Here is a 16,408-nt window from a genome sequence, read left to right as displayed (position 1 = left end):
GTTTGGATATATAGTTATTTCATATGACATAGCGAATGCCGTAATAACTTTGATTGTTCACCTTGGTGGGAGAGAATTAACTATTTGGTATATAACGAGAGAAGTAGAAGTATACAAAATTAAGAAAACATAAGGGAACTCCAGCCACGTGAGGTACGTTATATCATCAACGTTCTATAACCTTGGCCTGAAGGGGAAAAAAGGGGAAGTCGGAGGAGGGCGATAGTCTAGGCAATGCCAGACCATTTAGGGGCATTGATGATAACGCCCATTAGGCAGCCTGAAATGATACCAGCAACAGGCAGGGTGATGATCCAGCCAAGGTAGATCCAGGCAATCATCCTCCAGTTAACAGCTCTCCAGGTTCCAGAGCAGAAACCGACACCGACGGTAGCACCGGTGATACACTGTGTGGTAGAGATGGGCAGGCCGAACTGGCTGGCGAGGATGACGGTGATGGCAGCGCCGAGTTCCATGGAGAAACCACGGCTAGGAGAGTGCAGAGTAAGTCTGTTACCGAGCTGGCGCATCATGTTATATCCGTAAGTCCAAAGACCGATGGCTGAGACATTTGTTAGTTATCTATGTAAAGTTTATGTTGAGTAGAAGGAAACTTACTGATGGCGGCACCACCGAAGACAAGAATCCAAATTGGCACATCAGCCTTCTTAGCGATGGTGTTGGTGTTCCAGACAAGGTAGATGGTGGTCAATGGTCCAATGGCGTTAGAGACGTCGTTGGATCCGTGGGCGAACGAAGCAGTGGCGGCAGTCAGGACCTGGAGGAAGGAGTAGAGATGCTCGGTCTTGTTGTCGTAGTGCTTGACTTCAGCGTGCATCTTGTCCAGGTCTCCGGCAAGGAAGCCAGTAGCATCATCGCCGCTCTTCTGCTCGGAAACAACGTCACGGTCGACTCCGCGGAAGAAATAGTATTTGGCCTTGGCGAACAGGTTACGGGGAGTATACCATGGTCCCAGTGAAGCCTCTTCATGAGCGGCAAGAGTCTGCTCGCCGTTCTTCTCGGTGGATGAGGTGTCGCGCTTGATACCATCCTCTGAACCCTGTGCATCGGTCTGAACGGCGTTTTCGACGTCTCCAGCGGCACCGCGGGCGGTGCTAAGTTCCTCCTTGGTCTTGTGGCCGCTGTAGTAGTCCTTGACGACGGCAGCACCCTCTGGACGGGGTGGGACGGGTCCACGCTTCCAGAGAAGAGGGCCGTAGATGATCTCCCAGGTTCGCAACTGCCAGTCTTCGAGCTCGAGCTTGCGGTAGAGGAACGGTAGGAAGAAAACGCCATAGAGCACTACAACGCCGCCAGCAACACCGAAGATGGCGCCAAGGGTCTGTCCGGTGCTCAATTCGTCGAGGTTCAAGCTTGGTGCTGCCAACAGTTTAGTATATGAAGGCTCCAAAAAGAAAAAGAATGAGGTTTAGGACAATCTAACTAACCTCCCTTAAAGACGATGACCATGGTTAGAACACCAGCAGTAATGGCAAAGTAGAACGGAACCATCATGAAACCGGCACGCAGAGGACGCTTGCGCTCAAGGACACCATACTTGGTGATTAAGAAGATGATGATAGCGAAACCTCCGGCGATGGCTGGGGCAATGAACCAGGCACTGACAATACCGGCAACACCCTTGCCGTCGTTATAGGCCCACTGGATACCATCTGCACCCAGGGTCGCGATACCAACGCCAATGATAGCGCCGACAATGGAGTGACTGCATCGAAGACAGTAAGTATCACAAATAATAAGGGGTTTCCCTAGAAGTCACTTACGTGGTCGAGACGGGCATACCCATCTTGGTAGCGAAGGTCAACCACAAAGAAGAACCGACCAGGGCGCACATCATTCCCAGCATAAGAACAGCAGGTTCTTTGGTGAACTTGGAGGTCGAGATGATTCCGTTACGAACGGTATCCGACACTCGGGATCTTCTCGTTCGTTAGCGATGGAGATGCCACAGTAGAAGGCCGACTTGTCAGCTCGACTCTGTACTCACCCAACAAGAACAGCACCACCAAACTCCATGACCGTAGCAATCATCATGGCCTGCATCATGGTCAGCGACCGCGACGAGACGGAGGTCGCGAACGAGTTGGCGACATCGTTGGCACCAATGTTCCAGGCATCGAGGAAAGCAAATATGAGGCCGATGGCGAAGATGTAGTCGAACTGGTGAAGAACCATGGTTGCGACAGCTCTCTTTCTTTCTCTCGATCTACTGCTAGGGGAGGAGAAGATCAACGGCAGGTGAGGGTTGCCCGTGAGAAGATGTCAAGAGAGAAGTGTCTGACCTCCCGGTATATTCGACTGGCTTTATATATATGTGAAAAGTCTATCATACGGGAGTGTATATATAGATATTTGATACGACCAGGGCGGAGAAACGTGAACTTCGCATCGGTCGGCAGCCTTGAGTTTGCCTCGCTAACCGCCAGGCTGGGCCGACAGGGGAGGCAAAGAACTGGTGCCAAACGTGCCAGAAAAGGCCCGCGGAGACGATGAGGGACACTGAAAGGGAAGGTGTTCCGCCCATCTATAGCACTAGCACGTGCCAGGGTATGATCTTGGCATGCCAAGCGCGCGGAGCCAAGCCATGAGCCCAGTCGGCGGAAGCAGGCGGTTGAGACTTGGCAGCATTCCGCCAAGCGGAAGCACAGGGCCACACGCATGAAGAGCATCCCACACGTGGGCGGCCCCTGGCCCGCGCTGCTTACTCTTCAGGAGTGCCTTCTCGACTGCTGATTCGCTCTCTTTCTCATGCTCCATTTGAATCTTCCTTGCTCGTCTCGTTTGAGCGTCTTGTCGTGCGTTCTTGGGTTGCCGTGGCGTGTTCATGCGCTGACCTCGCAATGGCCGCTCAAGGCATACTCCTTTGTCTGGCCAGAGGCGACAGGCGCATATACTCCGTACTGCCTTACTTGTGATATATCTGGTCGCTTTTAAAGTCCGCTTTTTCATTGGTTGGAGGGGGTATCATGTTGGAATTGTCACTAGCGCGCAGATGGGATGGAGACAAGTAGAGGAACCAAGCAGCGCAAAGAGCTTAAGGTTGGACATGGGATACTACACGTGATTTGGTTTCGATTATGTAATGTCATGTGTAACGGATATACAATATCCCTAAACCCTGTAATTTCGGGATTGCTGATATAATCGAACCTAATCTTTAAAGGGGCTCTTTCTAGGCACCAACTTCACTAGGCAAGCTTCATGGCCTCTTCAACACACGTTCAACATCTCAACAGGGCTCTAATGATACCTATCAAGAGGAAAGAAGGTATTGGGTTTGGAGTAAAAGCCAACATTCACAGAGCCAGCGCAACTATTGTGGTTAAAGTCCCTAATTCGGAAGCCCTCGCCGCGGAAAAAGAACCTTTTTTGGAAGAAGCCAAATTCTACAACCGCCTATTTGAAGAAAAAGAAAAATGTCTAGATATTGTTGAATGTTTTGTTGCATTACCAGACTTCATCTTCCTCTCATACTGCTGCAACGATAACCTGGCACGTCATTTCTTCAACTATCAGGAGCGAGAGGTACTTCCCTACGGCTCTCCGGGAAAACTTATAAGTGTGAAGCAATATGAAGACCCTGCGCTTATTGCTCGGTGGATACGGCAGCTTGCTTCCGCCCTTGCTTTTGTGGAGAAGCTAGGGTACACCCATAACGACCAGCACCTCGCAAACTGTCTGCTCGATGAGAATATGAACTTAAAACTATGCGACTTTGACCGTGCCACGACAATTGGGCAGTATCTCGAGAGTTTCCTCGAACCATGGGCAGTAATGATAACTTCCGGGCCCCTAAGTCGTACTTATGGCCTCTCCTCTGCTAGAACTGAACAGTTTGCCGTTGGCACTTTCCTTTACACAATGGTGTATGGCCATGAGCCATATGAAGATATTCATCTCCGAGAAAACGATCCTGATGAGCTATGTCGGCGGTTTAGAGCTTCAGAGTTTCCAGAGCTTAACCGCCACGAAGTTTTTGACGGGCTAATATCTGCTTGCTGGCACAATGTGTATCCCACTATGGCTCTGCTTGATTATGATTTCAAGCGAAAGACCAAGGATATTGCATCCCCTGCCACTTATCCGGCAATTGATTATGCAAAGGAGAAACGCGCTTGTATAGCAATGATTCAAAGTGGTTTGCTTGGACCCGAATATGCCTTGTCTTATCAACCAGCATGGCAAAGGTGCTTACATGGTTTCTTGGGAAAATTTCTTTTTATTTGGAAACGCACGGTCAATTTCCTTGGCTTATTCTTCCACAAGTAGGTCCGGTCGAGGATAGTTGTTTTCTTCCTCTCTAAGTGTCATGGCCAAATATCGAATATACCCTTTATTGTATTCTTTCAATTTTTGTTTGGTTGTTTGTAAGATACCAACATATTACTACGCTGGAAATTTCATTTCCACTCGACAAAATGGTTGATTCATACAGGCGCTGGTTTTCGTTTGAATACGCACACGAAAGCATAAGTTTTGCAAACATTTTATAGGTGATGCGAGAACACAAGGGAACAGCGTGCCTGACACCTATGGGATAGTTGAGTTGAGTTTCTTTGGGCTACGGAGTGGCTATATTATATATACCGTATCTCATTGGATGGTCTCTTGTGACAGAATATCACTCTATTGTGTGCACCCTAGCGGTTGAATGCACATCCTAAAAACAATTAGCTATTTTCACTTGGGAAAACTGTTATTCAACGGCTACCCACAAGGATACTTAAACTCGGGTGCGAGTTTAAAAGGACTCCCTTCGCTTTTTCTGTACCACTTGCCGCTCGTTTCCTGAGCCCATAGGTCACTTGCTTTGCAGTCATCGCAAGGCTCATGAATGTGTGAGCTGCCGATATTATGATTCCTGCCGGTCTCGATACCACAAAAATTACACGTCGGGTCCGGGATCAGGTTTCCAAGAGATTCAAGCACGTGTTTGCAGAGGAACTGTCGTCGGCTAACGTTTCTTTTGCACATGTTTTTTATTTCTTGGATTTGGCTATTGTTAGGCGGCATGTATATGCCTTATTGATGGATGGGTAAGGGGAAGGGAATTACTGGTAGACCGATTTGCTTATTAGAATATGTTCCCGCCAAAACGGCTGAGCCAAAATACCCTGAGGCTAGAAGGAGATGGACTATTGAATTATTTGGGTGGGGAATAGAGAGATTTAGTGTTGGCTTTGATGATCTGATTTTCCCGAGTTACTAGAAACAAATGCCCTCTTTATAGACTGTCGAGATCTCCGCTTAGGCCTTTCTTCTCGTTGTCAATCTAGGCAGCAACTAGCTTTAGCCATCTACCCGGCATCGTTATCACAGAAGACTCTCTCCTCATTCGATGCCTTGCCAGTCTAAATAAATGCAGCTGTGCCGCCGCACAGATATTTTGATATTTACACCTCACTGATTTTCTTGAAAGTGTAAATCTAGGCAGAAATGAGCCGCAGCACATGTCGGGCGTATCTACCCCGTCAGCCTCACTCATAAAATGACGAATAAGGCAAAGTAAGTTAACACGGAGCAGATTCCGTCTTTTGTTCAACATTCGAAGATCCACATTTATCATGAAATGTCCCAGCTAATGCCGGAATTTAGTCATTTGTGAGCGCACATGGCAGTTTTTCAATATACTGATTTGCTGGCAGTGCCTCAGTGTACTCAGCAATTTATGCAACTTTTATATGATGTGTTTTGTTAGCTGTGGATCGCCGCTAATTGGGTGGGCCGTGTGCTTTTAACTTGCGGCTGATTTGGGTTGGACCCACTTGAGCCGCAACTCTAACAGCGTCATCGTTAACTATGAAGCTGGTTTGGCATCATACCAAGCATAGACGCAGCCCATGGGCAAGAAACTTTGATGAACAGTCATTGATAAGTTATGCAGACACTACCAAGACATTCTCAATAATGCTGGGTATTTGCCATATATTATTCGTGTTGAGACGAATCCAAAATATACATAGATTTGCTCAAGGATATAATCGCGACAGTCACGGAAAAGGAAGCTCGGGCACTTATGACACTGGCTTGCTCAACTTCGCCAAACATCTTACTTAGAGAGCTTGCACGGGCTCCTTAAGTGCTTCTCTTCGCGACATGCTTCTCTCATCAAAGAATGGCTTCTCTCCGACACCAACTGCACGAACACCATACCTGTCCTCCCTACCCTCGAGATCAAAGGTGGCGGTGTGGAACACACAACGGTTATCCCAGATAGCTATGCAGATCAAACACGTCAGAATTGAAAACACATTGGCAGACATATTAATATCTTACCCATATCATTTGCGTTCTTCCATTTGAAGCGGACCTGGAGATCGTTGTTCTCGTTGATCAATCTCAAGAACCAGTCAAGTAGTGACTTGCTTTCGGCCTCGGTGAGATCATTTATCTTTTGCACATGAAATCCTGCAGAGTAAATGCTCTTCCATCCTGTCACCGGGTTTGTGCGCACAACGGGGTGGACCGAGGAGAAGTTCGATCCAACATTCTCTGGGGCTCCACGCTGTCCGTCAAAGAGCTTGAATTTACCGGTAGCTGCAACCTTATTGTATCCGGGCTGGGCGCAAGTAGCAGTTAGGGTTTCTAGGAAGCGTTGGTATGGCTTGCTAATGCGATCATATAGTTCGTATCCTGAGGCCCACAAGGTGTCTGCTCTCGAAGTTAGCTGCATCCTTTTTCGAGGAACATAGACCGGGGAAATAAATCCCGATATAATGGCATACCTCCACCTGTCTTTGGGACCTCGGTCAGCCTCAACGTGGTGTACTCCGCAGGAACAGGCTCAAATGCGACATCAGAATGCCAGTGGGCAGAACTTTGCTTCTTTGGGATCGAAACAGAGTAGTCAATTGAACGCAGCTTGTTGTCTTGAGCCGCACTGATGGTGTTAATTTCCGGGTCATTGGCTCCTTGTTCAAAGATTGGATGGATTGAAAGCCGGCTAGTCGGTGGCTTCCCGGTCAATTCACCGAGGCGTTGCATCAACTCCTTTTGTTCGGTATTACTGAGCCCGTCTTGCTGGCGAAAAAAGACGACTCCTCGCTCAGAGACTAGTTATCACAGGGAACTGTTAGCCCATGTATAGTTAAAAGTAATTACGGTTCCCATTGGTGTTCCTTGGGGTTTTACTAACTGAGGATCGCAAGATCACGGAGTAGATCATCCGCATTTGGTGCTTTGATCCAATCTGCGAGCTTAGCGTTCGGGAACTCGGTCCCAATGATGGGCGTCACATCCTCTCTTTCGTATTGGTCAATAGCACCTGATCGTCGAAGCGGAGCCTTCCATGTGGAAGAGGCCGTTGTAAAAGGGACCGTTGTAGTGTTTGCTATCGCGGGAGCCATCCTTGCTGGTTTCTATTTGATTTCTCGATATTATGTCAAGGGAGTATAGATAAATGAGGATGCACGCAATCAGCCCGATTTTTTTGACAGCGCATGGAGATGCCTGCCCAGCCATGCAGGATTGCATTCTTTATACAATATCAGCTCTTGAGGGGGTCGGCTCATTTCTGTCACTTCCTCTGGAGGTTCTCCTATTCTAACTCGATTGCCCGGCGCTTTCTGAGCTGGAATGGCATATTCCATCGCTACGTCTGAGACCACAATGGCGCAACATTTTCTACCCCAGAAAGGCACAAACATCTATACGAGGCTGGCATGCACTCCTCAGAGTCCCGACCTTCGGCATTTTTCAAAAGCCGACTTCCCTCATACCCTTTTTCCGTGGCTATGCTCGGCGCATTAAAACAAAGCTGATGTTGTCATCTAGGATTGTCAACCTTCGGCGGTTTTTGATATCCTTTCCAACCGCCAAGTGATATGCTGGGGACACACGTAAGCCCGTACTGACTAGGCTGTTATCTTTATGCATGGTACGGCCGAAGTTTCCAACCGAGTCGTGAAGCCTTGGTTTTATTGAAATGCAGCTTCGTCGTTCGTACATAGTGCGCACTTGGCAGATGCATCTTGACTCGCCTATCTAGCCTGCAGTCACAGCTGCAGTTACAGGGCTGGGGAACAAGCCTGGAGTTCCGCGGAACCAGGGGCCACGCAAGCAGGGAACTAAGCGAGGAGTCCTTGCCATCCGAAAGATGAGAAAATTTACCAGTTTCTAGTTGATATGGAGGTTTTATGATTGATTTACCGTGCATATGTCTGCATTGTGTCGATTTATGAAGAACTTTAAGGTCTTCCATTACGTGGATCTTGCGACGATCAGAAGGGGTTGGACGAGGATAAACAATCTATAACTGCTCCTTATGAATCTATAGAAATGGCCGCACTTTGATCATCTTCTTCACGCTGTTTATTACCAGTGGCAGCTGCGTGAACGTGTCCCCCTTTTCGTCCTGAGCATCAAGCCTTTCCTGCACCTGAACTGCCTGCAGCATGGCCGGCGTGATCATTTCAGACTTCAGTCGACTGTGACCAGTGTGTTGTCCCTGAGGCAACCCTAGCGAGTTGCATAAACGATTTAGTATGTGCTCGCTAACCTGAACCACAATTGAAATCTCTAGTTCCATCCCAACATAAGGCTGGAAGGAGCCAAGCTTTAACCCCGGAAACAGCCGCGATTTGTCGTCGAGCATTGGATCCGCCAAGTTAGGAAAGAGTAGGAAATCATGGAGGTCCGTGAAGAAGAGGACAAAGAGCCGGGCTAGGCGGAGATAGCACGAGATGGTATGCAGCGTCGTCGAGGTGTCCATTTGAGTGCCACTGCCAGGCGAAATCGAAGATGATAGCTGACTGTTGCTGCTGTTAGAACATGTACTTTTCGGCGTAGCTGAAACATCCAGGAACGGCTGTGACAGGAAGTCCGAAAAGTCAGTTACTTCCATAGGATCACCGAAGAATGGCGATTGGAAGTCCGGAACCGGTTCGCCAACCGAGTCTGGAGAGGAGCTGAGTATGTCGGTTCCGAGCGTCGGTACCTGGATAAATTGATCGACTAGCTCTGTGAGTTGTCGAGCTGTCTCCATAATCTCCTGGATTGGGTAGTTGTGCAATAAAGTAAGTAGCCCCTGTTTATCCCTGTTAGTACAGCTCCTCATCCGTTTGAGCTGTCGAAGTTGATTATACTGCGTAAGGCCTAGGTCGGTCAGCTTCCGTACACAGTCAGCTGTGTTTTCGTCAGTAAGTGCGAATTCCTGTGCAAAGTGTGGACTTGGTCTGTCGAGAAACTGTACGTGTCCGTTGTTGGGTATGTTCTCAGTTGGAAACCCCTGCCCATTATTGAGCATGATGTTCGCATCCTCATAAGGCTGCCTCCTGCCGCTAACTAGAGGCAGCATCATATCAAGCTTAAATTGGGACCCGCTTATATGGAGATCTTCAAACGTCCCATTCTCGTCTGCTGGGATATCCATGCTCGACCCACGGGTGGGTATATCTTGATAAGTTATCGGGCTGGGTGGGCGTGTAGATTTCGGAGACAGCCAGACGCCGCTATTATGCGGGCTACTCTGTGATTCTTTGCTGGACGTGTTTGCGGTTGCTGCTGTCCCGGATTTTGCTGCTGTTCCTGAGCCAGATTGTGACCTCGCTGGCCGGCCCAGACGGTTGGGAGGGCTGTAGACGCATTGAACTGCAGCACGGCGGCAGCGTTCACATTTACCGCCAGGTTCTGTGGTCTCTGACCGTAGACACCGTAACTTGTGTGCATGACACCTGTCACAAGCCATCCGCAGGCGAGTCGTTTCTGGAGGGTATGACGTCTGCGTGGCCTTGCGTTTCTGTGTCTGTACGCCGCCAGCAGTAGCCTTTGATGTAGGAACGTCGTCGTCCAACATGCTTTCGGGTCAGTATAGACCAGGAATATGGAAGCTCAGTATTTATTATAACTAATATATTGGTTATATTGACGCCGACGCCGACCTCCTTCACAACGTCGAGCAGCTGGTCGCTGGAGAATAGAAGCAGAGCGGATATATGGGAAGGTCAACACCACAGACGCCTATTGCTAGCAGATACTAATCAATATATAGGGTGAGAAAAGATTTCCCTTGCAGTGTCTGTGTGCAGCTTTATATTCGTATTCTGAATGTATAAAAGTCTGGAGCTCCCTTGCAAATACCAGAAGTAGAAGATGGTAGCGAAGGACAGAATGGTATAAAAAAGCACAGCTCAGGACCGTCAAGGGGAGGCCCAATGTCTCGGTGTTTTCTCTCTGCAAGCCTAAACAAGCCTGGCTATCCTGCTGGCTGAGCCATAGACTGTGTGATGCCATGCCATGCTTCCGCGGAGAGTCAAACAACCCCTGTCCCTGCGAGGGATGGATGCTGGCAGCACGGGATGTCATGTCGTTATTTCTGTAGTAATCGCGATACTTCCCTGTCCGATGGCAAGGTTCTCGGGGTGTTCGTTGTTTTCTCCTTTCGCTGCGAAGATAGACCTCAGTTTAACTCTGTTAACTGGCTATATTGTGTGGTCGTCCTTGACCGTTTGATATTTAGCTATTTAACTAGTTACTAGTTACTCGTTATTTAGTTACTTCGGTTGACAACCCAATTTTTATCTCAGTATCAAACTACACTATTCTGATTTCCATCCTTCCCATCCTGCTAACCCCCTCCATTCTCCTCCTTCTCCTCCTGATCTACCCCTCCATCTTCTCTCTTTTGCCATTGCCTCTCATTTTCGTATGGAGTGGGGCGGGCTGAAATGCATAAGTAGCCAGCTTCTTTTAGATCTTAGCAGCAAACACAGAGTAAGCAATATCGTACTGGGAACTGAGCCTCCCAGGCCAGCTTACAATATAGGCTCGAATACCCTGCGGAATCCTAGGAATGGTTCGTATACTTGGCGCTGTCCAGCCGGCCACAATTACACCGGGGGAAGAGTTAATTAATATAGACAGAAGGGCTTTTCCCGTATCTTAGGAACCAATCAGGGGACCATGTTTCCGGATTAAAGCCGTACCGCAGTAAAACTGCCTATTGGAAGCGCCGGTAACTGAGATTTTCTAGAACTGGCCAGACCTCATGTCCAGTTGACGCGTGGGATGCTTCCGTATGGCGTCCCTGCTCAAACTCGCAGCCCACCCTGCCCTTGTACATAAGATCTGAGAGGAGAGTGACGATTCTTCGGAAAAAGAGGCTGGACTCCTCATGGTAAGAATAGTAATAGATCAGCAGTGGATTTCTCCCGTTTCTGACACCCATTAACATTTAATTAGCGTCTGTGGAACAGCTGGGTAAGCTTATTGATATTATGGGGAATGTCTGGAGGCGAGTTGGCCCTGTACGACCAGATAAGCATCTAGGCCGCTGCTTGGGGGTAGCAAATTGCGATTGGGCGCTGGACCTTCACCTAAGGAATGGCTGTGCATATAAATAGTGGGATACGATGACCTGCACAAATGGCGAAAGAGTGAAATTCCACTCTGTGTTGCGGCACCAGCGGAATGAAGTGCATGCAATATGATGTTAGCCAGGGAGAAATGATGCGCCAAGCAAGTAGTTAGTTCAAACCTGAGCAAATATCATGCGGACAAGCTCGCGGAGAACGCTTGGGGCACGCCGGAGCGGAAAGGAAAGCGGAGACCAGACAGATATAGAGATTGACCAAAGAGCTTTTGAGAGTGCTTGATTTTTCGTTGGGAAGGCTGATTTTCAGCCGATATCTTTAAGACATGGTTGGCGCCTGATATGAGGATTCATTGAACTAACTAGGGGTTGACCAAGCTCCCAATCATGTAGATTCCTCGGTCACCATTGTGATTTGAAAACTATTTGGTATATGGTAATCTGAGGATCCCGAAACTTTGCTTGAGTAACCCCTTAAGGATCCTGATTCTGGGACAAAATCCCCAGCTGGCTATGCCTTGACGTTAAACTTTGTAAAAACAGCAAGACCTCCCATGTGGACGTCATCATCTGGGAACTTGTATGCCTGGCAATAGCCTTGCATGAGAGCCTCAATACGAGAGGATGCTGGATCCGTCCTGTACAGGGTCAGTCTCAGGCCCATGACATATATCATTGGAGAAGACTTACAACCTACACCTCGCCATCGTCACACATAGAACCACACCATACGATCACAGCCTGTCGAGCAATGTCCGCAATTATCTGCTTGATAGGGGTTTTTGCATATAACGAAACAATTACAGCGGCATCGTCAACCTAGAATCTTGGAGGGGACGCTAGTGTATATTGGTTCCTGTGCAAAACGCTGGATATCGTGGCATCTGTTTAGATTCTTCGGGGTATCCCGTAGAGTACGGAGCACTAGATGTTGATATAAGGACCCTCTTCCGTACGATCCTGCCTTGGAAGATCCCTTTCTATATTAGACATTGTGCCGCATGCAGGAATCATAGTCCACTGTCGGTTTGATATTAATAAGTTTCTCCATGATTTTATGTTGTAAAAGGGTAGGATGGTGAATTTCCCATGTGCATTACAACATATCAATGCAATATTGTTGTGTCAACAGGGGTGTTAGAGGCTTGTAACATATGCACAGCTCCATTCTTTTTGATGGTTTATATGGATTCAGCATCATCTTGTTCCTTTGAGAAGTGGAGTAAATAAACGTACGCAACATATTCGGAGTAGACTCCTATTCCCTGATCATTACGTCAAATTCAACAGTATCCTCGTCTATATCCTTAATCGACACCTTTTGCCCAGCTCGTGGGTCACTTATCAGCTGCCGTTGGATCTCCCGAAGCGCGGCTCTAGAGAATTGAGATCCCGGTTTTGCCCCATTCAACTTCAGTCTCTCTCTGGTCGATTTCATTGCTGGACCTGATGTGTCGCACATTGCCTATAAAAGACCCGGGATAGAATGTCGAGCGGTTATCGGGTTCATTCGAGGAAGAATCATCCATGATAAAGGCACCGAGGAGTCCTAGGTAACTGGAAGGGTTCTACACTTCGACACCGTTGTATAGTTATCGGGAGCTTCTTGAGCATATTTTTATCAGGATCCTCCTGACACTTGGCCGACCAGTTAGTTAACAAATAACTAGTCATGTTAGCACTTCGTACTGCGTGTCATTCTCGTGGAGGTGCTAGTTTAACCACTGCGCGTGGCTGCTGTCGCTGTTTACGTTGAAGTCAATAACGCATCCTAAGGAAGAACGACTACAAGCGTCAACTTGTAGTCTCTCTCTCTTCCTGAGTAGCAGCAGTGTACCGTCAGTCACTCCTACAAGGCCATCGTCCGTCGTAGCTAACGAGTCTCAAGGTCTTCTTCATCCGGTCTGCCTCCCTATTCGCCCTCCCTGACGGTCTCCTGGTCAACAGAAGAGAGAAAGCCACTGCTCATCCGTGCTTGCTCATCATCACCATCATCATCTCACTCTGCAATGAGTCACTCTGCGCCTCTTCTCGCCCTTTTCTCTCCTTCTTATTCGCCTTCTTCGTCTTCAACTTTTTCGTCTTTTCAGCTTCGACTTTTTCTTCGTGAAAATGAGTATTTTTGACTCATAGGACTGTAATTACACTTCTGATACCAACATGTGATCCCACCAAAATAGCGTACTTTTCGTAATATAACCGTAACGCACACTCTCCACCAGCACGAAACAACCAACTTCGGCTTTTTTTTTCTTTCGCTGCTGTGAATTCAAACTGTTCTATTTATTATCGCTGCTTCTCGCCTGTTCTGTCTGCTTCTTTAGTTATAGATCATCTTTTACTACAAAGTCACAGACGAGAGAAGACGTTTAGCTAGCAGTTTGCCGGCGCCGAAGAGACACGCTTGGCCACACATCACACACCCCGCCTGCCTGCTTTCTAATCCCCCTCCATCAAATATCACCGCAGAAAACATACCCGGAGGAGCTTCCAGATAAAAGCCCAGCTGGAAATCAAATATCAGAAGATTTTTAATCTCAAGCCTATTCTCTCTTCCGCGACCATTCCTTTACCACTAGTTACCGGATCTCAGCTTAATCAAGGAATCATGGCTGTTCGAGCGCAATTTGAGAACTCAAACGAGTCAGTTTGTTTCCTTCTGATTTTTTTGCGCATTCCTTCTTCTGGTTGCGATACTGACTGTTATACACTTAGCGTGGGCGTGTTTGCGACGTTGACGAATTCCTATGCCATAGTCGCTTCCGGAGGATCAGAGAACTTTTACAGCATTTTCGAATCTGAGCTTCAGGATGTCATACCCATTTGCCGTGCCTCGATAGCTGGAACAAGGATCGTTGGTCGTTTGACAGCCGGGTAAGCTAGACTACATCGGACATAAACAAAGATCTTGAACTAGGGGGCTGGCGGTACTAACCGTGGTTTAGAAACCGAAAGGGCCTTCTGGTGCCTACCACAACCACAGACCAGGAGCTCCAGCACCTACGCAACACGATTCCAGATAGCGTAAAGGTTCAGAGAACAGAAGAGAGGCTTTCCGCCTTAGGGAATGTGATATGTTGCAACGACCATGTTGCTCTCGTACACCCCGATTTAGAGCGTGAGACGGAAGAAATGTGAGAATAGCTATCGGAATCCTGAGTTTTAAGACACCACTGACCATTGTTCTTCCTTGTTATAGAATAGCAGATGTCCTCGGTGTAGAGGTATTCCGTCAGACTATCGCAGATAACGTCCTAACAGGCTCTTACATGGCTTTGTCAAACCGGGGTGGCATCGTCCATCCTAAAACATCGATACAAGACCAAGATGAACTATCCTCTCTTCTACAAGTGCCTCTTGTTGCCGGCAGTATTAACCGCGGTTCTACCGTCGTCGGTGCTGGAATGGTCGTTAACGACTGGCTAGCTATTACTGGACTGGATACTACCGCCACTGAGCTCAGTGTCGTGGAAAGCGTGTTCAAACTCGGTGAAGGTGCAGGTGGTGAGGGAACAGCTACCAAGGAAAGCATCGTGGAGAGTTTCTACTGATTTCGACCGCCGCCCTTCGACCTTCTACCTTCTCGTCCCTCCTTTCACGAATCAAAGCTGGCCACTGCCGGACTCGAAGCAAGGGTTTTGGCCTGGTGGAGGTTTTGTTTTATCAATGAATTTATTATTAACGAACCTCGCTGCTGTTGCAAGCGAGACATAACTATAATGAATACCAAAGACATAAATAAAGCCTCTAAAAGGGGTAAATACCACCAAACCCTCCTTTTCTTGTTGTGAAAGTTCATATCCCCCCCTGAGATAACTATATACATTGCAAATGTTTCCTGGCTGCATCTTGCTCACAGCTATAAACTCTTATTTGACCAACTAATACTACTAAAGCTGGACTATACACCATGTCTACTGCAATCTGACCTGTTACAATGATATCTCCGGCCTTCATGGAGTATTGAGGGGATGTTTCCGGCACCCCCTGAATATCTCCTTGTGGCCGCAAGATTCCTTAACATACCCCTATGCGCAATATATTAAGCATGCATCAAACCCGCGCTGCGGTTACTCTTGGTTCATGAAATCCCACGCAAATAGAATACTCAAAAACATCAACCTCCTTTGAAACGAAAGACAACAACAATACTCACTACTTTACTCAAAGACAAATCTTTTCAACCACCTTACCCATTGATCAGGAGTTTACACAATGCCTTCTCAAGTGTCTTCACCAGTGCAGCTGCTCAGCATGCCAAATGAGTTACTGCTTATTGTCGCAGAGTCTCTGGAAACCCCTGATACCAATAGCTTGATGCAAACATGCACTCGCTTGTCCTCGCTGCTGCAACAAGAACTCTATGCAAAATCAGCCGATTTCAAGGTCAAGGATGGCATTCCAGCTCTGGCATGGGCAGCAAACAATGGCCGCAACTCCATGGTTAAGGCGATCCTCGACGGCGCAAAGGCACCAATCAAGAACTCGACAATGCTCCTGGCTCTCTTCATGGCCTGCGAGCACTCCAACGTTGAAGTGGCTGAGATGATCCTCCTTATCCTCCCGATTGCCCCTGAGCAGCCTAAAAGCACAGGAGCCAAGTACTTCTTTGTAGGACTGCAGTCGGGTGGTATGTGCGACAAGACAATAAACAAATATGTGTCTGAGGACGAAGACCTATCTGTTCACCTTTACACTGCCGCTCGGAATGAGTGTCGAGAGATAGTTTATATGCTCTTTACATTCCCCATGCGAGACTTTGCGAAAGTCAGGGCGCTCCTGGCGATTACTGAGGACGGACTCTATGAAGCAGCTACTATTCTGCTTGAAGCTGGCATGAAGGATGACGCAGAGTGTATTTCTAGAGCCGTCTTCTCCGCGGTGAGAACTGACAATGTTGACATGGTGAGAATCCTGATGGATTCAGGGGCAAAGTTCCAAATGCCGCTCATGGCATTCTATAGCGCCATGAAGAAACCAACCGGTGAAATGGACGAAGAACTACTGAACTTGCCCGACGGAATTCGGCTCCCAGACATGACCCAGGTCTTTGTTTTTTTGTTCAACATGCAAACTATT

General features: G+C 47.8%; 7 protein-coding genes across 7 annotated transcripts; 4 read left to right on the top strand and 3 right to left on the bottom strand.

Annotated features, from left to right (window-relative positions):
* Window positions 1-227: 227 nt before the first annotated feature.
* MGYG_04322 (phosphate-repressible phosphate permease) lies at window positions 228-2,196 on the bottom strand (the record flags this gene model as incomplete). The annotated part of the gene is made up of 5 exons (XM_003174097.1): window positions 228-562; window positions 619-1,380; window positions 1,449-1,726; window positions 1,785-1,940; window positions 2,009-2,196. The coding sequence occupies 5 exons, from the start codon at window positions 2,194-2,196 to the stop codon at window positions 228-230; spliced, it is 1,719 nt and encodes a 572-aa protein (XP_003174145.1).
* A 1,026-nt stretch (window positions 2,197-3,222) lies between these two features.
* Window positions 3,223-4,290, top strand: MGYG_04321 (serine/threonine protein kinase; the record flags this gene model as incomplete). The annotated part of the gene is made up of 1 exon (XM_003174096.1): window positions 3,223-4,290. One exon carries the CDS (start codon window positions 3,223-3,225, stop codon window positions 4,288-4,290), a length of 1,068 nt encoding a protein of 355 aa, XP_003174144.1.
* A 1,784-nt stretch (window positions 4,291-6,074) lies between these two features.
* MGYG_04320 (alpha-ketoglutarate-dependent sulfonate dioxygenase) lies at window positions 6,075-7,367 on the bottom strand (the record flags this gene model as incomplete). Its single annotated transcript, XM_003174095.1, has 4 exons — window positions 6,075-6,238; window positions 6,298-6,675; window positions 6,747-7,073; window positions 7,157-7,367. The coding sequence occupies 4 exons, from the start codon at window positions 7,365-7,367 to the stop codon at window positions 6,075-6,077; spliced, it is 1,080 nt and encodes a 359-aa protein (XP_003174143.1).
* Window positions 7,368-8,290: 923 nt separating this feature from the next.
* MGYG_04319 (hypothetical protein) lies at window positions 8,291-9,814 on the bottom strand (the record flags this gene model as incomplete). Its single annotated transcript, XM_003174094.1, has 1 exon — window positions 8,291-9,814. One exon carries the CDS (start codon window positions 9,812-9,814, stop codon window positions 8,291-8,293), a length of 1,524 nt encoding a protein of 507 aa, XP_003174142.1.
* Window positions 9,815-10,665: 851 nt separating this feature from the next.
* Window positions 10,666-11,221, top strand: MGYG_04318 (hypothetical protein; the record flags this gene model as incomplete). Its single annotated transcript, XM_003174093.1, has 4 exons — window positions 10,666-10,731; window positions 10,784-10,813; window positions 10,878-10,972; window positions 11,200-11,221. 4 exons carry the CDS (start codon window positions 10,666-10,668, stop codon window positions 11,219-11,221), a joined length of 213 nt encoding a protein of 70 aa, XP_003174141.1.
* A 2,716-nt stretch (window positions 11,222-13,937) lies between these two features.
* MGYG_04316 (eukaryotic translation initiation factor 6) lies at window positions 13,938-14,880 on the top strand (the record flags this gene model as incomplete). Its single annotated transcript, XM_003174092.1, has 4 exons — window positions 13,938-13,972; window positions 14,045-14,203; window positions 14,275-14,463; window positions 14,529-14,880. The coding sequence occupies 4 exons, from the start codon at window positions 13,938-13,940 to the stop codon at window positions 14,878-14,880; spliced, it is 735 nt and encodes a 244-aa protein (XP_003174140.1).
* A 664-nt stretch (window positions 14,881-15,544) lies between these two features.
* Window positions 15,545-16,381, top strand: MGYG_04315 (hypothetical protein; the record flags this gene model as incomplete). Its single annotated transcript, XM_003174091.1, has 1 exon — window positions 15,545-16,381. A coding segment is annotated over one exon (837 nt), but the record flags the coding sequence as incomplete, so codon positions are not given.
* Between the last annotated feature and the right edge of the window lie 27 nt (window positions 16,382-16,408).

This window comes from Nannizzia gypsea, genomic scaffold (assembly GCF_000150975.2).
Source record: "Nannizzia gypsea CBS 118893 supercont1.3 genomic scaffold, whole genome shotgun sequence".
Classification (NCBI taxonomy): Eukaryota; Fungi; Ascomycota; class Eurotiomycetes; order Onygenales; family Arthrodermataceae; genus Nannizzia; species Nannizzia gypsea.
Note: the sequence above shows the minus strand (reverse complement) of the source record. Positions and strands in the feature narration are given on the sequence as shown.